The sequence below is a fragment of the Bos grunniens genome, chromosome 12, assembly GCF_055505025.1.
Source record: "Bos grunniens cultivar Pamir isolate PY7600 chromosome 12, Bosgru_T2T1.0, whole genome shotgun sequence".
NCBI lineage: Eukaryota > Metazoa > Chordata > Mammalia > Artiodactyla > Bovidae > Bos > Bos grunniens.
This window is the reverse complement of record NC_141176.1, coordinates 21604737-21629362: the sequence shown is the minus strand read 5'-3', so window position 1 is coordinate 21629362 and position 24626 is coordinate 21604737. Positions and strand designations below refer to the sequence as shown.

Sequence of the window (24626 nt, the reverse complement as noted above, 5' to 3'; positions counted from 1 at the left end):
TCATGGAGTCCTCTCTGCCAACTTCATACCTGTATTTCCACAAAATAGTGCCACTGGCTACCTAGTCCTTTGATCCTGACCTTGATGGAGACTTCTATGGCCTGCCTCCTTCTTTCCTTCTCTCCTTCCTTTCCTTTTTCCTTCCTTCCTTCCCCACTCCCTCCCCTTCTCTTGCCTCCCTCCCCTTTAGTTAATCCATTAATAGGTATGAATGGGCTTCCCTGGTGACTCAGACAGTAAAGAATTTGCCTGCAGTGCAGGAGACCCGGGTCTGATCCCTGGGTTAGGAAGATCCCCTGGAGAAGAGCATGGCTCCCACTCCAGTATTCTTGCCTGGAGAATTCCATGGACAGAGGAGCCTGGCAAGCTACAGCCCATGCAGTCACAAAGAGTCAGACATGACTGAGCGACTAACACTTTCACATAATGTGCTAAAAAAATAGCATAGAGATAAGAATGTACTCTCTGCTTGGGGTTGAGTGGGGCAATAAGAAAAGCAAACAAGCACCGTAACGTGTTAAAGGGCCGTTGGTATGTGACGCACGGTGGAAAGTGGACACTTGTACCTGTGTACACAAGGAGAACTTCGGGACAGTCACCGCTGCACTGTATGTACAGCAAACAGCCAGGATGTCCATCCACAGGGGAATAAGGAGAAAAGTTGTGCTGTGTCATCTACTGAAATACTCTGCAGCATTCACCGTGCATGAACCGGAGCTTCCTGTATCAATATGGGTGACCTGGTAAACACAATGTGGAAGGAAAAAAGTTACAAACACAGACAGTGAACTTGCTTTCTGTAAATTTACAAAACAGTTCCATAGAATGCAGGCTTATGTAGTCACAGTGTAAACACAGTCTGGAGACATTGGGTTCAGAACAGAGGTTTTCTCTGGGGAGACAAGGAAGAGAGGTGGGTCTGGAGAGTCTGAGAGGTGTGTTAGGGTGTTAGGATCTTTAACGACATTTGGAAAACGTTGATTCTAAAAATACAAACGAAATATGGTTTCCCTGATGGCTCAGACGGTAAGGAATCTGCTGCCTGCAATTCAGGAGACCGAGGTTCAATTCCTGGGTCAGGAAGATTCCCTGGAGAAGGGAATGGCAACCCATTCCAGTATTATTGCCTGGAGAATTCCATGGACATAGGAGCCTGGCGGGCTACAGTCCATGGGGTCACAAAGAATAGGACGTGACTGAGCGACTAACGTAACACATGACAAAATATCAGTGCTGATTAGCTGATAGGTTGGAGTTTTGTTATAGTTCTCTCCCTCGATACGTATATATATGAATGTATATAGATAGATATAGATATGCATACATTTGAAATATGACTGAAGCTATAGAGTCAGGGCATCTTCACGGAGAACTCAGGTAAAGCAACAGGGAGGCCCAGCCCATAGAGTTGTGACTCAGAAGAAGTGAGCAAAGACTTTGGGAAAAACACATTTTTAAGGGAGAAGGTACAGAAAGAGAAGGAACAGAGCCAGGACGGATGTGTGAGCAGGAGTTCCAGCAAAGAAAAAATTTTTTAAATTATAATGAAAAAGGTCAACTGCTCAAGAGTGTCAGAGACTAGCACAGGGAATCCCCTTACACCCAGGCTGAACCTCTCCTTGAACTCAATAACTGTCGAGATTTTTCCACATTTGCTTCTTCTGTTTCCTCTTTTCTTTTTTTTCCCCCTTGTTTGGTTGGCTGAAGTGGTTTAAAGAAAATCTCAGACGTCATATCATTCCACCCTTTATACAGTGTGTATTTCTGAACTCTCCAGACACTAAGAAAGATTTTTTTTTTTTTTTAAAGTAAAGCTTCTTTTAAAAAATATTTATTTATTTGGCTGTACCAGGTCTTAGTTGCAGCATGTGGGATCTAGTTCCCTGACCAGGGATTGAACCACACCCCCCTGCATTGGGTGCACGGAGTCATAGCAACTAGACCTCCAGGGAATCCCCTGTGAGAGGATGTGTGAGGAGGGAACTGTCAGTGCATTAAATGTGGCAGACGACTTGAGGGGGAAAAGGACCAAGGGACTGTCACAAAAGTTCCAGGTGCCAGGACGGGCACATCTAAGGGTCCTCTCCACCTTGGGGTTGGCGCTGTATGCTGCATGCAGCTTTAAGAGAGGCAAGAGAGCAGGTGAACCCTGGCATTTTCATTGTGATGAACATGAGCTGGCTGACCTCTACCACCCAGCTGGCAAGAATACTGGAGTGGGTTGCCATTTCCTTCTCCAGGGGATCTTCCTGACCCAGGGATTGAACCTGGGTCTCCTGCATTGCAGGTGGATTCTTTAACGCTGAGCCACCAGGGAAGCCCTATAAAAGTGGCTTAATGTGACCCACCTCATAGGGTTTTATGGGATTAAACGAGGCGTTCTACGATACGTTCCATGACCCTACTAAAGTTGGCCCCATAGCTCCTTGGAAGTGGTTCTTATCCCTGGACTAAGCTGAACTTGATAATCAAGTGGGTACTTTTTTCAGCTTGTGCCCCCGGCTTCCTTCTTCCTGCTGTGTGTTAAGATGCTGCGCTGAAACTCAGGGACATCTGGAAGCATCTCAAAGCCTGCAGAGCGCGGAGCAGAGGCTCAGGGCTTGACACAGCTAATTGTTCCCTGGCAGATGTCCGCTTCGCCTGAGTGTGTCTCTTCATGTGCTTGCAGCCGTACAGCAGACTGACAGCCACTGGCGTTCTCCTCCTGTCCCAGTCCTCCCTCGCGCACCCCATATCACAGCCACGCTGCTTCATTACCACAGACTCACCTGAGGGCAACACGTTCCCGTGCTTTTGTTGTCTTTAGAGCATGTGTAGTGATTTTTTTGTTTTTCAGAGACTTCAGACATTTGTCCCGTAGATACATTTTCCAGGAGAGTGTGTTAATCACTCAGTTGTGTTTGACTCTTTGCGACCCCATGGACTGTAGCCTGCCAGGCTCCTCTGTCCATGGGGGATTCTCCAGGCAAGAATACTGCAGTGGATTGCCATGCCCTCCTCCCGGGGAATCTTCTTGACCCAGGGATCGAACCCGGGAGTACCCTGTGTCTCCTGCACTGCAGGCAGATTCTTTAACCATTGAGCCATCAGGGAAGCTATCTTTCCGGGAGAAAATGCCAACAAATAGAGTCGGGCTGGGTTTTCTAAATGTCCTAGTTCTCCGGAGCCTTTTTTTTTTTTTTTCAGCATTGCCCCAGAGGGACTTGTGCTATAATGGCTGCAGACACGGGGTGGCCCTGCCTTAGGCACTGTAGCCCAGAGGTTCTAACTTCCCCATCAGGGTGCAGCCTGGTTTGGGTGACTTGAAGCTACCCCTGCAATGCAGCTGCACACCCGGAGAAAGAGAAATGTAGAACCTGCTCACCAAGCACTTGCTGTCAGCGGCAGAGAGAGCAGGCAGACAATATAATTCCAGTCATTCCCAAAGTTTCATTCTGCTGAATTGCCCCTTTAGGGGGCAGCCCTCCCATTTCTTTGGAGCCAGTACAATCTTTTAAAAAATCATTTGCAAATTTCAAAATGCTACAGGTAAAAGCAAACTACTTTCCTTAGCTCCTTGGTTATTTTTTCAAGATTTTATGTCTCAGATTTTTTCTTTTTTTTTGGCAATGGATTGAGCCCCCTGGCTCTACCTTTTAGGGGAAGAGGGAAGACCAAGAGCAGAGGGAGGAGATGACCTCAGATGCATCCACAGAAACATTAGCTTCAGGGCAACAACAAACAGACGAAGCCCTGGCAGTGCAATTTGTCTACTCATCTATTTCTTAATTTGGTGTCTGAATCAACAGCCTTTGTGGCCAGAGGGAGGATGAGAGGGAAGTTGTGAGATTTGTTTCCCTGAAAAGCTTTGTTTAACGGGCACCTGTTAGTTCTGAACGTCAGACCAGAACCCTGGGCCCGGAGGGGTGGATTTTATAACTCTGAACATCTTTCTCATAGTCATTCCCATCACTCTGCTTTACAGAATCCATAGCATTTCTCCTGCTTCATTCGCTCACGTAGCCACTCATTCATTCAACAAGCATTTATTAAATGTGCCATCCTGGCACAGGGTCATGGGGATGCTCTCCTTTCTTCCAGTGGCTTAGGAGCCAGTGTGGGAGTCAGACGTGCAGGCAGTGTGGTCCATGCCACTCTGTTGGGAAGCCCAGGGTCTGGGGGTGCCTACCCAGTCTGTGTGGGGGGACAGGCTCCTTGGAAGGGACCTGATTATACCTGGGGCCTGCCTAGAAAGGAACTTTGGAGAAAGAACAAAGATAAGTTTCAGTTCAGTTCAGTCGCTCAGTCATGTCCTACTCTTTGCAACCCCATGAATCGCAGCACACCAGGCCTCCCTGTCCATCACCAACTCCCGGAGTTCACTCAGACTCACATCCATCGAGTCAGTGACGCCATCCAGCCATCTCATCCTCTGTCGTCCCCTTCTCCTCTTGCCCCCAGTCCCTCCCAGCATCAGAGTCTTTTCCATTCAGTCAACTCTTCGCATGAGGTGGCCAATGTACTGGAGTTTCAGCTTTAGCATCATTCCTTCCAAAGAAATCCCAGGGCTGATCTCCTTCAGAATGGACTGATTGGATCTCCTTGCAGTCCAAGGGACTCTCAAGAGTCTTCTCCAACACCACAGTTCAGAAGCATCAATTCTTCGGCGCTCAACTTTCTTCGCAGTCCAACTCTCACATCCATACATGACCACTGGAAAAACCATAGCCTTGACTAGACGGACCTTTGTTGGCAAAATAATGTCTCTGCTTTTCAATATGCTATCTAGGTTGGTCATAACTTTCCTTCCAAAGAGTAAGCGTCTTTTAATTTCATGGCTGCAGTCACCATCTGCAGTGATTTTGGAGCCCCCAAAAATAGTCTGACACTGTTTCCACTGTTTCCCCATCTATTTCCCATGAAGTGATGGGACCAGATGCCACGATCTTTGTTTTCTGAATGTTGAGTTTTAAGCCAACTTTTTCACTCTCCTCTTTCACCTTCATCAAGAGGCTTTTTGTTCCTCTTCACTTTCTGCCATAAGGGTGGTGTTATCTGCATATCTGAGGTTATTGATATTTCTCCCGGCAATCTTGATTCCAGCTTGTGCTTCTTCCAGCCCAGCATTTCTCATGATGTACTCTGCATATAAGTTAAATAAGCAGGGTGACAATACACAGCCTTGACGTACTCCTTTTCCTATTTGGAACCGGTCTGTTGTTCCATGTCCAGTTCTAACTGTTGCTTCCTGACCTGCATACAAATGTCTCAAGATAAGTTTAAAGGGAGATTATTTTAAAGTATGGCCAAAGGATGCACGTGTAAACCCTCTTTCCAATCCCCCCTCCCCCCATCCAGTCTCTAGCTAGAGATCCATTTCCTGTGAAGGCATTGTGGACTGGGAGCTGTGTCAGGGATACACAGCTAGTGTATCAGGTCAGCTGGTGCTGATCTTTAAGGGAATAGATTACACCTGAGGCTGCTGTCCCCACAGCAGACAGAGAAGTCTGCTCACAGGGCAGTAACAGGCAGCAACACAAAAAGCATGAACACAGGTCACAGGAGGTCTGTATCCCTCTCATTTATTCAGTCATTTCTAAATATTAATTGAATACCTGCCACATGCACAGGTCCAGGCTCTTGGGAGTACAAGCCACTGAACTGCATCCCTTTGGGCCTTTATGTAATGATGGGGAGGGGGAGACAATTCACACACAAGTAGATCTGTGGTGTGGGTCAGACGGTGATGGAAAACGACGAAGGAAATGAGGCAGCGGGGGCAGAGGGAAGTGGGGTGGGGAGCAGGTCCCAAGTGCAGGAAATGGTAAATGCATGAGCTCAGGCAGTGCACTTAATGTGTTCAGGGACAGACCAGAAGGCCAGGGAGGCAGGAACGTGGGAAGGAGCAGGGCAGGGGCCCGAGGGCTGCTCTGAGTGAGCAGCGGCGTCCGGGCAGAGGAGTGGCACGAAGTAACTTTTGTTTAGTAGAATCGTCCACAGTCAGGACAGAGCTCAGTGCAGTCGCAGTCTCAGAGCAGCAAACTGGTGCCTTGCAAAAAAAAACCATGGACCACAGAAACTGAATATTTAAGTAAAAATATACAACAGGGACTTCCCTGAAGGTCTGGTGGTTAAGACTCTGAGCTTCCAATGCAGCGGGCACAGGTTCAACTCCTGGTTATGGAACTATGATCCCACATACTGTATGGCCAAAAAATTAATAAAAAATTAAAAATACATATGTATTATAGAACATTTGGTACCGAATTAAGTCATATAACCCCTGCTTGGGCCCTAGCCCAAACGAGGATCTCTGCTTCCCCGTGGGGTAGGCTTCTTTTTCTGTTAGATTCCAGCAGAGAGTGGGCTTCCCTGGTGGCTCAGAGGGTAAAGAATCTGCCTGCAATGCAGGAGATGGGGTTCAATCCCTGGGTCAGGAAAATCTCCCGGAGAAGGGAACAGCAACCCACTCCAGTATTCTTGCCTGGAGAATCCCATAAACAGAGGAGCCTGGTGGGCTACAGTCCATGGGGTCGCAGAGTCAGCGACTGAGTAGGGACGAACAAACGAAACTGAAACCGAAACCAAAGCCAAGCTCAACACAGCACAAACTGAAGTGGCCAAGGAACCGAGAATCGGGAACTAAGTTCTCAGATCAACTTTCCACCCACCTGGCGAGAGTTACTTAATTTTAAAGAGTAAAGACAAGAGGAGGAGTGAGGCTAGTGATGGGGAGGTACACGCATAAGTCTGGGGAGGTGGCAGGGGGAGGAGGGAAGGACAGGGCTTCTTCAAGGAAGCGGGGTGCCACCCCTTTGTTATCCAGTTTTGGTCCTCAATGTCCGGTCCTGGCCAGAGGTAGGTATGTCGTTTATGTAGGCAAATATAGGCAGATCAGCGTATAATGAGAACTGGGATCAGTTTCAGGTCAGATTCCTTGCCATCTTGGTTCCAGCAGCTTCCGTCTGGTTTTTCCTTTGCGTGCACACACAAGAAGCTTGGCTTCTTATCTCTGGACTCGTTAACTTCAAGATGTGTGTTCGCTCCTGCTAAAGGTGGAGGGGAGGTTGGCAGGTTCTGAGCAAGGACACTCCTGCTCCCGGACGGGGGTTGATGGGTTTCCGGCAAAGATCTGCGCAGCTGCGACAACACACCGAGTAGGTGAAGGACCTTTTGCTGGGCGCTGTGGTCGTTGTCCGGTGGAGCGAGCCCTCTTGGTGAGTGGAGGTGTGTGCGTGTGCACCAAGACAACAACTCAGGGAAAAACGATACATCACACGTGTTCACGGAGGTGCGCAGAGCAGGACTGCTTGGACCGACAGGTAAGAGGGGTGCTCACTGTGCGCCTGCGCCCTTCTGAGCACCTTGGGTCTCCTCCTGGGGGTGGGCTTAGTGTGTTTCAGCTGCAGGTGGGGTGGTTGAGGATCGTGTTAGGCAGCGGCGAGCCACTCTGCCCTTTCCTAGAGGGGTAAATCCGGAAAGCATGATCCGTCTGTCTCCTTTGGGAGTAGCTAAGTAAACAGCTTTTCAATAAAGCAAAGGTAAATACAGAAATTTGAATTTTATTTATAAAACTACCTTCCAGCGGCTGAACAACCACCACCAATACCGCAGGGACCTCCTGCACGTGTAGGGGAGGGTTGGCATAACGCTGAGCTGATGCCCCGCCTCCCGGGATGTACCAGCCTGCTCTGCCAGGGAGCCTGGGGCCTGTTTGCCAACTGCTTGAATGCCTTGGGGTCAGGCTCTCTGCTCTTATTTTCTCATTAGGAGGTAAAGTAACCCTGTGACTTCTCACATAGAAGCACAGATGCTTTATTAGGAAAGTGCCATTTGTAAAGCATGCGGAATTGGGCCAATACCAGCCACCGTTCATATCCCGTTTTAGGGCCCCTGGAGCACTTCTTTGTATATTCTTTCTCACAATCCTTATGTTGTAGGCGTCATTACCCTAGTTTTCATAGGAGGACACTGAGGCTCTGGAGTCTCAGGGGCTCACTGGGGTGTCTGTGTTAGCTTGGGGCCCTAGGAAGTGCTCTGAGCCCATGCATAAGGCACCCTGCAAACCCACCCCTACTTCACGTGGGGGCTTCAGGGAATCACTGCAGTCCCCATTACCCGCTCTTCTGTCAGCTGTGCTCATTGGGGGAGTATTTCGCCCTTGGAATCAGATGCTTCAGAGAGTCCCCTTAGAGACTGAGGAGTTCAGGGGACAGTGCTCTGACACCCCCCCAGATATGGCCTGCCTGCCCACAACTCTGCCCAGCCTTTGATCCAAAAACCCCAGCTCGGCCGACCACTTGCAGGGAGTGGATTTCAGTCCCTTAACAATGCATAGCGTGAGAAAAGCCAAGCTAGCTCTCAACTCCAGACCCCAAATCACCTTTGAGGTGCAGCCACAGATTCATTCTGGTGAGTCATTTGTTCTGCTTCTGAGAGTCTGAGCTAGACACCCACCTGTCTGCTTGACAACCCCAGCAAGTGACGCTGCCCCCACAAAGAAGGCTGAGTCCTGGCTAAATCCCTCTTCAGCACAGCGCCGTGGGCCACTGTCCTCAGATGCACACGGATGTTAACCAGGGATAATGAGGACAATCTCTCACTGTAATATCCTGTTTCTTTGGAAACCAGAGTGCAGTCTTTTAAATGCATAGCCTGTGATCACATGGTGCATTTCCTAGAACTCAGAGGCTTCTTACAGGGACTCAGTGGGGACCGGGGGCAGTGGTTACACTTCAGGATGCCATTTCCCAGCTTGGAGGATGGGGTGACTCTGTTATTTACCCCTCCTTGCTCTGTTCTCAGAAGTAGCTTGCCAGCCAGAGTGGGGGGGGGGCGGAATCTCAGAGAGTTGCTAAAAAGGAATCCAGGTTTTCCTTTGTACACTTTGAAGAAGATGCTGTCTGAACAAAAGGGTCTCAAGAGGGCAAAGCGTCTCCCTGACTGGGGGATGGTCTGCGGCTGGTATAGCCTGCATGGTGAGCGGAGGCCCGTGGTCCCAGTGCATCCAGATGCTCTGAAATCGAACCTCTGTAGTTGTTGTTTCTAGGGCCTACTCCTGTTGATGGCTCTTTTTTCCAGAGAAGAACAATCTCTTCCTGCACAAACCACCTTCAGCTTGACTTTTTTTCTGTGTGGGATCTTCTCTGCCAATTGCTTCGCAGTGTCTCCCTTTTCTCATAGGGTTCTCAACCAGATGTGATCTTGACCTCTCCCACATCAAAAGGCAGGCTTCCCAGGTGTCTCAGCAGTAAAGAATCTTCCTGCCAATGCACGAGACCCCAGTTTGATCCCTGGGTTGGGAAGATCCCCTGGAGGAGGAAATGGCTACCCATTCCAGTACTCTTGCCTAGAGAATCCCATGGACAGAGGAACCTGAAGGGTGACCGTCCACAGGGTCACAAAGAGTTGGACAGGACTTAGCAACTAAGCAAAAGCAATACCAAGGTCAAGAAACATTGCACTTCTGTTCAGACTGTCTTTCAAATGGAGGCATTTTTTATTCTAAGGGCCGGCATCAAGTCCCAGAGATGCCCAGGACCACCCTTTACCATGAAGAATGATCCGGTCCAAAGGTTACCAGTGAGGAGATTCAGAAACCCAGCTTAGGGACTTTCCTGGGATCCAGTGGTTGAGACTTCACCTTCCATTGCAGAGGGGCGCACGGGTTCCGCCCCTAGTCAGCGAGCTAAGATCCCACATGCCTCCTGGCCAACAAGCCAAAACATGAAACAGAAGCAATACTGTTACAAATTCAGTAAAGACTTAAAAAAAAAAAAAAGAATTCAGCTTAAAAAAAAAGAAAGAAACCCAACTAATGATGTCATCCTTTTCCCCAGCAGATAAAGTCCAAGATTCTCCCCTTCTGCATCAGTACTTTTCACAATACCTTGAAAATGGGCTATGCCTCTTTCATCTCTTTCGTGTTGGTGGTATAGTGGACAGCATGGCTGCCTTCCAGAAATACAATTGATCTTTGTGTATTGATCTTGTATCCTGTCACTTCACTCTACACGCTTATTAGTTCTGATATTTCTTTTAGTAAAATTCCTTAGACTTTTCTATATAAGAGATCCTGTCGTCTGCAGATCATTGCTGAGTGAATCAACAAGAGCTGTGGCTGTGGAGAACAGAGTGTAAACAGTCTCTAGAAGGTGGCCTTGAGAAGGCCAACAGAATGGGTGGGGATGGAAGTGGGAAAAGAAGCCAGGAGGAATGGGAGAGTCGAGTGAGTGGCAGCTCATAAAATCACAGCTAACAGGTTGCCGGCTGCTCAGTCATTTTTATTGCTCTTCTAGAAGGCTGGGTGCCTCTCTTGGGACTCATTTAAAGGCTTCAATGGACTCCTTTCAGCAGAGCCACCAGTAGCAAGAAAAAGACATAAATCTGAGCTATTCTTGATGCACAGCCAGGACAGTTTCAGGCAAGGCCATGAAGCAGGCAAAGCGTAGAAGAAGAGAGAGAAGAACTAAATTTTATTGCCTGCTATGTGCCAACATTTTGCATGTATTGTTTCATTTAACCCTCACAGTATTCCTACAGCTGCAAGTTTGAACCTGGTGTTTATTTTTTATACAGAAATAAACTAGATTTGTGTTGTGGTAGCTCAACCATAAGGCAGTGGCCCATTGCACAATTCATAATATAGGATGAAAAGAGCTCATTTGACTGGGACTTCCCTGGTGGCCCAGTGGCTTGGGCTCCATGTTCCCTATGCAGGGGGCCTGGGTTTGATCACTGGTCAGAGAGCGAGATCCCACATGTGGCAACTAAGAGTTTGCATGCTGCAACTAAAGATCCTGAATGCCACAACTAAGATTCAGCACAGCCAGATTAATGAATTAATCTTGAAAAAAGCTCATTTGTCAATTAATTGTTTGAAAAATGAACCGCCTTTAGATTCAGAAACAATATCCTTCATTGGTGATTCTTAACCAGGAGCGTATTAGGAGAAAATTCTCCACGCGTCTTTTGTATTTTGACATGTTTTATGAGCTGGGAGTACTGTACTTCTCATCAGACTATCTTTTCAACTATCTTTTTTACAGAAGATTATAAAGCAGATTGCCTTGGGAGACAGAAATAGTGTCTCCTTCCAGGGCAGGGGGCAGATTTTCTTGGTATCTGGGAGAATGAAGATAATGTGTCTCTCTGGTCTCAACGTTGGGTAGGTCAGCTTGCAGTCCCTTTGAAAAATGTGGGTTTCTTGAATTCAGGCTTTCTCTGCTGTAACATAAACCCGCTGTGTGCTCAGTATCTGCCTGGGCCACTGCATATTTCCCTACAGTACTTGAGAAACAAGGGAGCCTGAAGCTTATGTTGCTTGCTGTGCCATGAGTAATAAAGTCCTTTGTCTCTGACCCGGGACTCTGATGTCTTCTCTGGCACCTATGGAACTTTTTACCTCTTCTTAGTCTGTCTTTGTGTGCGCTCACTCATTTATGTCCGACTTGTTGCAGCCCCATGAACTGTAGACTGCCAAGCTCCTTTGTCCATGGAATTTTCCAAGTATGAATACTGGGGTGGGTTGCCATTCTCAACTCCAGAGACTCTTCCCCAACCCAGGGATCGAACTCACGTCTCTTGCATCTCCTGCATTGGCAGGCAGATTCTTCTGCCTGTGGAAAACTTTCTGATTTGGGATCCTTTCTTGTGTCTACTTTCTTACTGAGGCAGACAGAGCTTTTGATGCATTTAATACGAACAAATTCTTTTTAGAATGCCAAAACAACAGACACAGTTTAAACTCTCTTGATCCCCTAAGTAAACGTTTGAGTAATGCAAATAAAGCATGTTAAGCTAACCTCCACTCAAAAAGGTCTTTCTGGGGTTTCCCTGGTGGCTCAGTGGCGAAGAAAGAGTCTGCCTGCCAATGCAGGAGCCATGGGTTCTATCCCTGGTGAAGCAATATCCCACACGCCACAGGGCAACTGAGCCCATGCGCACCATAACGAGAGACAAGCCCACACAGCAGTGAAGACCCAACACAGCCGCAAATAAATGAATAAATAAATAGTTTTTACAAAGGTCTTCCTTAGTGGCCTTCCCTTCTGTGGACCCTTGGAAAAAGGCAGCTGGGTGCAGAGCCCCTGCCAGGGTGTTCAATCACGATGCAAGATGGGTGGGTGTTTACTGAGTGTGTGCTTACAATTCAAAGAGAAGGAGGGGTGGAATTTCACTGTTTGTCAGAGAATAGAAAGAGAGATGAACAGATTAGCTGAGAACACTCACTATGACTTCCCTGTGGCTCAGTGGTAAAGAACCCCCCTGCCAGTGTAGGAGACATAAGAGACGCGGGTTCCATCCCTGGGTCAGGAAGATCCCCTGAAGGGAGGACATGGCAACCCACTCCAGTATTCTTGCCTGAAGAATTCCTTGGACAGAGGAGCCTGGCAGGCTATAATCCATAGGGTTGCAAAGAGTTGAACGCAGCTGAAGTGACTTAGCATGTGCCCACTGACTGTGCTAAAGCTGTGTTTTAGTCTGGGAGCAGTCAAGAAGGCAGACCCCAGGGCAGAGAGTTTAGGAGAAGGAATTAACACAGCAGGCTAGTTATAATGGGGTTGCAAGTGCTGAAAGGGGTTGAGGGGAAGTTGGGGGCCGGTAGTGACAGGGGAGATAACCCAGAGATTAACAGCTTCAGGAAACTGCTACCACTCCTAGGGCTGGAGGAACAAAGGGAGGAGATTGAGTCCTCAGACCCCAGGAGCTGGAAGCTGGAGCTGTGTGGTAGGGACTGCCTGGGGACCCCAGGGTTTTGGCTGCCAGGCAGGAGCTGCAATTTGGGGTGAGGGAAGGCCATGGTGGTGGTGGAGGAAGGAGCGGAAGCAGGGCAGGGGCTACGAGGCAGACCTGGGTCCAAGGAGGACCAGTGGTCTCTGCCAGAGGTATAGCGACTGCCCAAGGCAAGGCTGGAAAGGGTGGAGGGCAGGATGGTCTGGGGTATACCAAATTCTTCTCATCGTTCACTTATGCCTCTCATGGCCCAACCTAATGAAAGGCATGGGTACAGGAACTCGACCAGCCCCCAGCAATCTGAGGGGAACAGGGGAACAGAGATGCGTCTGAAAGTGAGTAGGCAGGTGAACTGCTTACCTGGGCTAGCTGTTCCCTGCCCTGGAAGTCTGGTGTACTCAGGTACTCAGAGGGTTCAGTGGATGTCCCTGAGATGACAGTGAGTGCTGCATGCTAAATTGCTTCAGTTGTACCCGACTCTCTGCGACCCCATGGACTGTAGCCCTCCAGGCTCCTCTGTCCATGGGGATTCTCCAGGCAAGAATACTGGAATGGGTTGCTATTTCCCCCTCCAGGGGATCTTCCCGACCCAGGGATCGAACCCACGTCTCTTGGGTCTCTTGAAGTGGCAGACAGGTTGTTTACGCCTGGGGCCACCTGGGAAGCCCGAGATGACAGTGGGGATGAAGAATGCAGAGTCCTGGGGATTGGATACTCCTGCTTCCAGGCTTCAGTGGACACAAACCAATAGATCTATAGATGGCTTATGGGAATAAAAGATCCCAGCTTCCCAAGCATCTTAGAGTAATCCTGAAAGTGTTAGTCACTCAGTTGTGTCTGACTCTTTGTGACCCCATAGACTGTAGCACTTCCAGGATCCTCTGTCCATGGAATTCTCTAGGCAAGAATACTGGAGTGGGTAGCCATTCCCTTCTCCAGGGGATCTTCCCAACCCAGGGATCAAACCCAGGTCTCCTGCAATGCAGGTGGATTCTTTACCAACTGAGCCACCAGGGAAGCCCAAGACTAATTCTGTTCTTCCTTAGTTTCCCCAGAGCTGGTTGCTGCTATAGGACTCAGACGAGACTGGGAAGGATTGTCTCTCATCTCCCCTCCTTGACCCAAATTTCCTTCACCCCATTCTACCTCTGGGAACAAAAATAAGATGTTCAGTTCAGTTCTGTCACTCAGTCGTGCCCGACTCTTTGCAACCCCACGGACTCCAGCACACCAGGCCTCCCTGTCCATCACCAACTCCCGGAGCTTGCTCAAACTCATGTCTATCGAGTTGGTGATGCCATCCAACCATCTTATCCTCTGTTGTCCCCTTCTCCTCCCACCTTCAATCTCTCCCATCATCAGGGTCTTTTCCAATGAGTCAGTTCTTTTGCATCAGGTGGCCAAAGTATTGGAGTTTCAGCTTCAGCATCGGTCCTTCCAATGATTATTCAGGACTGATTTCCTTTAGGATGGACTGGTTTGAACCCCTTGTAGTCCAAGGGACTCTCAAGAGTCTTCTACAACTTCTTGAGACGTTCTTGTCAAGAACTTCTCTACAGTTCAAAAGCATCAATTCTTTGGTGCTCAGCTGTCTTTATAGTCTGACTCTTACATCCATACATGACTACTGGAAAAACCACAGCTTTGACTAAATAAATAAGATGTTACTTATCCTTAAAAAAAAGAGAGAGAGACTGTATTGCTGCTGGGTGAAAGCTAAATCCCTAAAAATGATTTCTGTTTTACGTTATTGATCCACCAGATTTTCAGTTTGATTAAGCCAAGTTTACAGATTTTTTTTTTAATCATGGCCCTTGCAAAGCTTTTATTTTCGGATCCATTCCATTCACTGTTCACTGCTCCACTCCTCAACAACGATGATCAAGCTCACCCTCTTGCCCTCTAAATATTCTTTCCAAGCATGTTAATTGAGCATCTATTAAGGACTTGAAGATGGGGATTTGAAAATTAATAAGACCACTGCAGAATCCTTTCTGCAGATGGTGTCTTCCTGTGGAAAATAACACACAGTGCAAGACACAGATACCTCAGGGCCACCACCCCAACACCTTCTCACCCCTCCCCACCCGAGCACCCTCGGGCACAGACTTGGAATCCCTGAGCCTTTGCCAAGCAAGCTTTATAAACTCCTGCTCTGGGGCAACCCATAAAATAGCATAAACTCCTTAGTAAAACTGTTGGGAGACAGAAAGAACACAACCTAGGCTTGCTGCAAAAATTGCTAAATTTTACTATCTATGTGCCCTTTGGCAAATCTAAGTCTGCTAGCTGAGTCAAGTGATCCCAGTGCACTAGACAAGGCTTTGTGGGAGAGAATCAAATGAAAGAATCAATTTGAAAGTGGTTTACAAACTCTAAACAGATATCAGGGTTTTTCCTTTGGTAAATTTCCTTCCTGGATAGAAATTTCCAAGAAGATTGAAGAGAAAGAACATCATAATGGTTTGGGAGCGGGGTTGTCTTCCTTTGATTTCGGCGGCTAAATGACCACTGTGTTATGGAGGCCAGTGAGCTCCCCGAGCACTGGCCCATCACTGAAGTTCAAGTGTGAACAGTGACCTCCCCACTTGCCATGTCAGAGCCCTCCTGAAAGAGACATGGCCCCAGTGACACCTCCTCTGGGCCCTCACCTGCACGCCGGAAGGCACCACATGCACAGAAGGGAATCTGTGGGAGACCCTCCTTCACCAGCATCGTCCTCTCTCTGGCTGCTTGTCAGGCTTCTCTTGGGGGCTTCATGAACTCAAGTTCATGCTGACCTGAGATTCCTTCTATCTCAGGACCCAGGGGGAGCGGTGGGGAAGGATGCCTCCCAAATCTAATCTCTTGCCCCCAATTTCTCTCCCTCCCACTCTATTTTTTGGTCCAGGAAGGGTCTGTTGTGGTTAGTTTGTTTCTAGGTCTCCCCACTTGCCCAAGTTCTGAAGGACTGTGTTGTTGTTCTTTTCACTAGAGCAGGATTGCCATGCAGAGGTGGAGTGCCGGCTGACTTTTTCCTTTGCTTCTTCTTTGTTTGTTGTTGTTCTTCAGTCGCTCAATCATGTCTTACTCTTTGTGACCCCATGGACTGCAGCGCACCAGGCTTCCCTGTCCTTCTCCATCTCCCAGACTTTGCTCAAACTCATGTCCAAGGAGTCGATGATGCCATCCAACCATCTCATCCTCTGTCGCCCCCTTCTTCTCCTGCCCTCCCTCTTTCCCAGCATCAGAGTCTTTTCCAATGCGTTGGCTCTTCGAATTAGGTGGCCAAAGGATTGGAGCTTCAGCATCAGTCCTTCCAATGAATATTTAGGGTTGATTTCCTTTAGAATTGATTGGTTTGATCTCCTTGCAGTCCAAGGGACTCTCAAGGGTCTTCTTTGTACAACAAAAAGTATTACTTAAAAAAGAAATTATTCCCTCATTACTCAATGTCTTGGACATCCCAATCAGGTTCTAAAAACCAACAAATTCTTCTTTCCAAATGTTTTACTACTGTAAACCCATGCCTCAGAGTAATAACATCCAGAAAGGAGGATACTAATTACAGCAGTCTCTTCAAGTATTTTGAGTAATTCTCAGTTCTTTTTTGTTCACAGCTTAGCTTAGAGTTGTTTTGGGTGGAAGAATTTAAAAGTCAACAATCTAGCAACTTCGAAATTACTGCAGCTGCCTACTGCCTTCCAGAAATAAGCACCCATGAACACTACAGACTCTATTTTTTTACCCATACCTGTTCTATTACTGCTGCTGCTAAGTCACTTCAGTCGTGTCCGACTCTGTGCAACCCCATAGACGGCAGCCCACGAGGCTTCCCTGTCCCTGGGATTCTCCAGGCAAGAACACTGGAGTGGGTTGCCATTTCCTTCTCCAATGCATGAAAGGGAAAAGTGAAAGTGAAGTCGCTCAGTCATGTCCGCCTCTAGCGACCCCTTGGACTGCAGCCTACCAGGCTCTTCCGTCCATGGGATTTTCCAGGCAAGGGTACTGGAGTGGGGTGCCATTGCCTCCTCCATCTGTTACTAGTGTTCTCAGATCAAATGAAAGCTTGGAAACGACTTTGTTGACCACCCATCCCCACTTCACTGCACAATCAGTGAAGCCACGAGGTGGATGGAGCATCAGACTCAGTGCTGTCAGTGAGGCTGTCAGTTGAGGCATCATACGGACTTGATGCCCTGTTTCCCCCTTATTTCCTTTGCTTCTTTAGGAAGACACTACAAAGCTCCCCCCTGCAAAGCATTCTCTTAGTACATACAAAAATTTGCCTCACCTTCCTTAGCGTCTGGCACAAAACAGGGGACCCAAAATTCCTGATGGAAAGAGAAGGATTGTGTGTGTGGTGGGGGTGTGGGTGGTGAGACTATGAAGGACATGTTTTTCATTTGCATTTATATGTGCCACTCACTGCAGGTGGCGCAGTGGTGAAGAATCTGCCTGACAATGCAGGAGACTTAAGAGACACAGGTTTGATCCTCGGGTTGGAAAGATACCCTGGAGAAGGAAATGGCAACCCACTCCAGTATTCTTGCCTAGAAAATTCCATACACAGAGGAGCCTGGTGGGCTACAATCCGTGGAGTCGCAAAGAGTCGGACACGACTGACCACACACACAAAAACATCACAACGTCACCCATGTTCCAAGGCTTGCTCTGAATCTTAGAATTTTCTGATCATTGCATCCTCCATTTGCAGGTTCAGAGGATCCAGAAACTCCTTAGAGTCATCTCGGCAATGTTCCCAACCCTTCGTTTGATGGATTGCTTCTGCCAACAGCTGCAGTACCTGGCTCGTTGGGTCCACAGTGGAGACAGCAAAACCTCTGGTCGCTCACGAAGGTGAGTCTTGTTCCATGGGACCTTTTTCAGGTTCAGGAAATAGAAATCACTTAAACTAAGTTAAGTAAAAAAGGAGAAGGTCTTATGAGGACAGCAGAGCATTTCATAGAGCAGCCCAGACGTGGACCGTCAGGAACCATAAACCAGTGGGGGTTGGTGTCCCTGGCTCTCACTCTGCTTCTCTCTGTGCCCTGGGCTGGTCTGCTCTGCTTCTCAGGCCATGTGATCGGGAGACGCTCTTGCCAAGACCTCTTGCCTTTACACAGTCTCTGTATCTTATTTTCACTTGGCTGTGTCAGGCCTCAGTTGCAGCTCGCGGAATCTTCGTTGTGTTCTGTGGGATCGGTCACTGCAGCGTACAGACCCTGGTTGTGGTGAGGGGTGTAGTTGCTCCCCAGCATGTGGGATCTTAGATCCATGACCAGGGGTTGAACACGAGTCCCCTGCATTGGACGGCAGATTCTTCACGACTGGACCACCCGGGAAGTCCCTATACACTCTCTTCTGTCAGACCAAGGCTGAAGTGTTCACCAGCTCCTGTCCTGGTGATTTTGGACACCCGCAGCACTAAAGCGTAGTTTGCAGTGAGCAGCAGTGAGCGGTAGCTAGAAGCAAGGTCTCAGTTTCCCGGATCGGGAGTCCTAACCTCTGGATCACAGGGGCAAGAAGTTAGGGCTAGAGTCCTTAGTTCTTGCTTGCCTACTCAAGAATGAATTCAGGCAAGGGGACAGAAGGTAAAGAGTCAAGTAAGAAGTTTATTGAAAAGAAAAGTTCATGTGGAAAGGTGTGTGGGCGAGCTCAGAGAGAGAGAATCACGTCTTTGGGAAGTTTAAATCCTTTCCAAGGGTGCAGTTTTACCGGTCTTTTTCTTCCCTCAGGCCAGTCTTGCTTTGTCCCCACCCTGGTTAATTTGTCTCCGGACCCTCCCCTCGGCTGTGCACACACACCTCAGCCAAGATGGATCTTGAAGTGAAGGCTGCTGGGAAGAGCGGGACTCATCATGGCCTGACACTATCCCTCGACTTTTGGCCCACATGGAGTCTTTCTGCACATGAAAAGGGGAGAAGGGGAGATCCCTTAATCCTTTCCTCAGTTTTTTGTTTTTTCCCTTTTTGTCCTTGCCATGATTATTATCTTGAGATGTTTACTAGAGACAAGGACTGTCTATTTGTAAACAGGAGGTTGATTGTAAATTCCTCAGCTGGGGCCCACCTACCTTTCCTCTCAGGAAATGCAAACAGGAGGCTTAGTCGTAAATGTCCAGCCTGGAGCCTGTCTATCTCTTATCTCACTGGGAGGCCCAGTTCTGCTCAGCACTTCCTCTCCTGTAATTCACTGTGACCAAAGCAGTCACAAAGGTCAAAAATCTCTAACAAGATAGAGATAATAATAATAGTTTTGTCAGCTGGTATTTGCGATCTGTGGATCCTGTGACTGGGCCTCTCTTGCCTAGCTAAAGGAGGTTCACTCTAGGCCTTAAATTCCCAGGATCTCTGAGTAAATTCAAATCAGCCCATTATTAGTACCAAAAACTAACCAGGAAGCCCAGTGTTACCATTTTTATATAACGTCCTTTTGGAAATTCTGACCAATGCATTAAAACGTTAAGTAGAAGGAAGGGACACAAAAATCATATTACATATAAATTTAGTATATAACAAAGGAGGCTTCATGTAGAGATAGGAAGAGTTATTTAGTACATTGTTAAGGAATTCCTAATTAGCAATTCAGAAAGCTATCTCTGGCCCTGATCTCTCTCCATACACCAGATACTAATTTAATTCCATCTACATTCAAGAGTTACACACTTAACAACAAGCTATTGGAGGGAGAAAATCCAGAAGAAAATAGAAATGAATATTTACCAAATCTGTGTATGAAGAAAAACTTTCTAAGTGTAAATTTTCCAGGAAAAAAAAAATACAACTGCAAGCTTTTTAAAAATTAAAATTGACCATGGTAAAGCAGAAATAAAATCATACAGCAGAACTTCAATAACACAGTCAACAGCAGAGTGGAAAAAGAATTGCAGCAAACAAAAGAGGAGTTAATATCTTTAGCCTGTAAATATACAAATTGATAGGAAAAATGCTTAAAATCCTGTAGTTTAATAAACAAAGGATGTGAGCTGACAACCCACACAAAAGAGGAAATAAAACTAGTAAACAGGCATTAGGAAATGTTCAGTTTCACAAGTCAAATTTAAAATAAAGAATAAGGTCCCATTTTCACCCATTTGCATCTTTTTTTTTTTTTAATGGAAATACCCAAGGTTAATGAGAAGGTAGAAAAACCAATGCCATTTATACAAGGCTGGCAGAATGATCAATTAATACAGACACATAGGAAAATAATTGGGAGAAACTTACCCCTTGACCCACTATTTCTACTTCCTTGAGTCCATATCTAAAATAGGAACAAATATATTCATTATAGTGATATTGATAAAGAAGAAGAGTTTAAAACCAACTTAAGGTTCAAAGCTGGTAGAAGTGTTAGCAAATTATGGCTTATTCTATCACACACACATTTACTGAGCACTTACTATCAGCCAGGGTCTGCACAAGGAGCTGAAGAAACAGATGGACCAGGCAGATTCTCAGTAATGGGGCATATTACGTGAGGTAGGGGGAGAAAAGGCAGGGAGTAGACAGCTATTGAGGAACTGCTATGAGTTTGGTATTTTACATATATTACTCTGAGGTCCTGAGCCACACAGTGTGAGTAGAGACGGGTCATACAGCCCCACTCATACAGAGCCCGCCTGTGTTTCATTCTTTCTTCCATCTCTTCCTCCCTGCCTGCCTCTCAGTTTAGCCCTAGAAACGATGGTGGGTGACAAGTTTTGGCTGGAAGAAGGGGATTTAGCTCCTGGGCTCTGTGCCAATTAAATCTCCAATGCCCTGAAGAACAGAAATTCTAGAGCTACTACTAGCTAAGAATTCCGATGATTTTTCCTCTTAGCATCCCAAAGAATTGCTGTCTTGTATCTCAAACTCACCAGATTATTCTGCCAATAAATGTTGCTTTTTGATAGAATCCCATCTCCTGTAAGCTGGTTGGGACTATAAATAGAAAAAGAAATTTTCACATAAAAAAACATGCAAGCAAACAGACAAAAACCTTTAATTGCTTTCCAATATTCAATATCAAATTTAGACAGAGATTTTTCCATAGCCTCCATAACCCACTTTCTCACCACCTGTTTTCTCTAAAACGTCATCTCCATTCCATCACATTGCATTCAACAAGCCACTTTGCAGCCAGTGACTCAATTTTGGACTTGAAGATACAAGACAACACAGTAATAGAATCAGACATGCAAATTTAACAGTAAATAATGAAAGAAATGCAAATGATGTGAAAAGTTAACTGGGTTATCACCCAAGACACAAACAGGATAATCTTTGTAATGTGTAAGTTGCTACATATGTAATGATCATTAAGAATGTAATGGGATATCTGGTCCTCATGGTTAAACTTAGTTTCAAACTGGTGACACATATGCTAATGAAATGACTTCACAGCTCCCTGGTCCCCTGCCTGAGGGACAACAATGGGCTGCTGACCACAGGTCAAGGGAAAATTCAACCCAAGGGACTTTTAAAAGGAAACAGAATTTGGGAAGAGATGGTAGAATCTAGGGAGGATGTGGGAGATGTTCCAAAACCCAAGAGAACAAGTGGTGCCTGATCGCCCACCTGCCTCTTTCTTTCCAGGGGCCCCTCACCTCCCAACCCAGGAGAGCTGCAAAGAACAAACTAGAAGGAGGGAAAGGAGCTGAGGATGAAAAGGAGTAAAGAAGCTCCAACTTAGAAAAAGAGACCTGGGCTAGGAGGCAGCCGCCCAGCAGATCAAAGGCAGATGCCGAAAAGTAGCTAGAATAGAAGTGCCTTGGCCTGAACACCCAGGATGCAGGAAGGGCAGGGTGGAAGGTAAAAGGCTGAGGTTTTGGAGTAGGGTCTAAATGGATCTTTGTGGCAGAGGAGAAAGAGACATGTCTTGTTCCCTGGGGCTTTCAGTAAGGGTGACCTGGGTGCCAGGTGAGTCTCACGAGATTGTGGGCATTGGAGAGGGGTGTGGTCACCCCAGGCTAACAACTCCCGCAAGGGCGCTCTTTCCTCCCAATTCTCTCTCTTCAGCCAGACTGCCCCCACACCTCCTCAACCCGAGTCACAGCCTCCCATCACCCTGAACCAGGTCAGACCCGCTGGGGACACTGGGGCTAAGAGTGTCCCCTGGGTCACATTAGAATCTGGTTGATATTCTGCCAGGTTTGGAGAGTGACATGTGGGTGGAGAGTCAAAGGAACTGTCATTAGAATATCTTCTTTGTGATGTGTCATGCGGGGCGTCGGGGGTGGGAGAGGGGGTGGCTGGCTATCAAAGCCAGGTCATTCTCTGGATGAGCATTCTTAAGATGAAAGGAGTATGTTAAACTCAGCTTAACTTTTTTTGTTGTTGTACTGGGTCTTTGTAGCTGCGCTCAGGCTTTCTCTAGTTGTGGCGAGCAGGGGCTACTCTTTGTTGAGGTGTGAAGGCTTCTCATTGTGGTGGCTTTTTTCTCGTTGCAGAGAACAGACTCTAGGAGCATGGGCTCTGGGAGTTGTGGTGCATGGACTTAGTTGCTCTGTGGCATTTGGAATCTTCCTGGACCAGGGATTGAACCCATGTCCCGTGCATTCGCAGGTGGATTCTATGCCACCAGGGAAGTCCCTGCAGCTTAACTTTTTACGTGGCTGAAGAATGTCCATTCTGCCTTAACTATTTTAAGGCAGAGGCATCTTGGAATGCCTACAGAGGGGGGCATTTTAACTTAGTTGACAAAAGCTTGGGTTCTGGAGCAGAGACAATCTGGGTTCTAATGTCCATTCCACCTCTTACTGATTGCATCACCTTGGGCTCCATGTGCTTCAGTTTCCTCACTTGTAATCAAAGCCAATGCTGGTGCCGTCTCATGGGGTTGTGGTGAGGATTAGCTGAGTTGTAACGAACGCAGTGGGCAGTGCTTTGTTGTTGTGTAGTCACTAAAGTTTTGGCCAACTTTTAAAGCAGAGTGAGCGCTCATCCACAACGAACAAACGTTCTCTCTTCTCAAGGCTGGCCGGGTCTTTTCCCTGTGTTGATTAGGAAAATGTAGATCTAGAACTAGTTAAACCAGCATCTCATTTCGTTGCTAAGCAACCAGCTCTGAGTTCTGCAAAAAGCACATCGTGGTGTGCAGTGACCCCCTAGCAATCGATCCCCAGGCAGGCTGTTGCTAAGCATGGTTTTGTGTTCCCCAAAGCTCATTTCAGACATGGAGGAGGAGTGAGGCGGGCACACACCACACAGTCCTTGAGCATGAGCAAAACCAGCCTTTCCAGCTGTGGGGCTCACAATGGGCAAAGAAAATAAAAAAGAAAACAGGACTTCGCTGGTGGTCCAGTGGTTCAGAATCTGCCTTCTAGTGCAGGGAATGTGGGTTCGATCCCTGGTCAGGGAAATGAGATACCACATGTCTCAGGGCAACTAAGCCCATGCGCTAAAACTAGAGAAAGCCCTTGTACTGTAATGAAGACACAACATAGTCAAAATTAAAATAAATACATAAGAATAAAAAATTCAGTTAAAAATAAGAAGAGTAAGTGGTGGTGTGTGCTTGTACCCACCTGCAGGAGTGAGAGAATTCACCCATATGGTTTCCCCTTCTCTGGGGTGAAAGAGATTGTCATATGTCTTCAGGGTGCTATTCTCTGCAGAACAGGGGCTGTTTGTCCTTTTTCTCCTTGGGGTCTGGGGTTGCATGGCCTGGGTATGAACCTGGATGTATGGTTCCTAGTTGAGAAGGGGCAAGGCTGGAAGCATCTACCGCCATGCACGTGCCTCCCCTCCGGGAAGTCAGGGGTCGGGGCACTGAATCCAGGGGACCTGTTCTCCCTCATCCATCCATTCATTCACTCATTCATATGTATCCTTAAATAGGTATTGAGTGCTAAGTGCCCAAGATTTGTTAGGCACTGGGAATAAAGCCTAAAGCAGGACAGTTACTCTCCATCTTGTCCTGATACTCAGTTAAAAAACAAAACACACTCGAGCTAGTTTATCAGAGTATTTATTGAAATATACTAGGTTGCTTACAGAACCTCCCCAACAGTCAGGGAAGTGGGGCTAGTGGCTACACAGCTAGGCATGTTGCCGGGAACATAGTTCTCTATGGCCCTTGCAGTTGGGCTTGGGCCTGAGGCTCAAGCCACTGTCCCAGGCAGGGACCCTTTGGCCAGGACCTCAGCCCTGCTGCCTCTGAGAACTCACTTCCTGCCACTGTCACACAATGACTCTGCCTGGCCTCCTTTTCTTCACTGAAGTCTGGCATGGATGCAAGTGACGAGTGGAGGCTGGGTCGCATATCTGAGCCCTGGCTGCAAGGGAGGCTGGGAAATACATTTCTGGCCTTCTCATACAAGGTGAGAAACTCTCCAAACATGAGAAGGGTATTCCAAAGGTGCTGGGATCCTGGGATCTCAGGGCAGCCACAGAGCTTTCAGACATGCATTGTTTCTGCCCTCTTAACCTTTATAGTCTACTGGAGGATTCAGGCAAAAAAGTCAGCGAGGACAGCCTGTGTGACCAGTGAGTGCTGTGCCAGGTGGGGTTTAGTGGTGAGAGACACCCAGAGGGATCCCCACTCAGATGACGGGGTCAGGAAGGGTGACCCAGGGCAAGTGATACCAGGCTGATCCTGAAGGATGAGTGTGAGCCTGTCAGCAAAGGTGAAGGCTGAGGGGAGGAGAACCCTCCCGATTCCAGGTGTGACAGGTGCCAGAGGTGAGTCACTAAGGAGTTCAAGTTCCAGGAAGGAGAGATGTTCTGGGCTGCTGGAGAGAGGGTGTGGCTGATATAGGCTAAAGTACGAGAAACACTGCTGTAAATAATATGCTCTGTCACGGCTTTTTGCATTTTCAGTGTTGGACTAATATATGCTACATGCTAAGTCGCTTCAGTCATGTCAACTTCTTGTGACCCCATGGACTGTAGCCCACCAGGCTCCCCTGTCCATGGGATTCTCCAAGCAAGAATACTGGAGTGGGTTGC

At 47.4% G+C, this 24626-nt stretch overlaps 1 protein-coding gene across 1 annotated transcript; it reads left to right on the top strand.

The window, feature by feature from the left end:
• The first annotated feature begins 1002 nt into the window (after positions 1 to 1002).
• Positions 1003 to 19401, top strand: LOC147361498 (uncharacterized). Its single transcript, XM_086330776.1, has 4 exons — positions 1003 to 1026; positions 7035 to 7301; positions 17411 to 17553; positions 18432 to 19401. The coding sequence occupies exons 1-4, from the start codon at positions 1003 to 1005 to the stop codon at positions 18460 to 18462; spliced, it is 465 nt and encodes a 154-aa protein (XP_086186902.1). The 3' UTR covers positions 18463 to 19401.
• The last annotated feature ends 5225 nt before the right edge of the window (positions 19402 to 24626 follow it).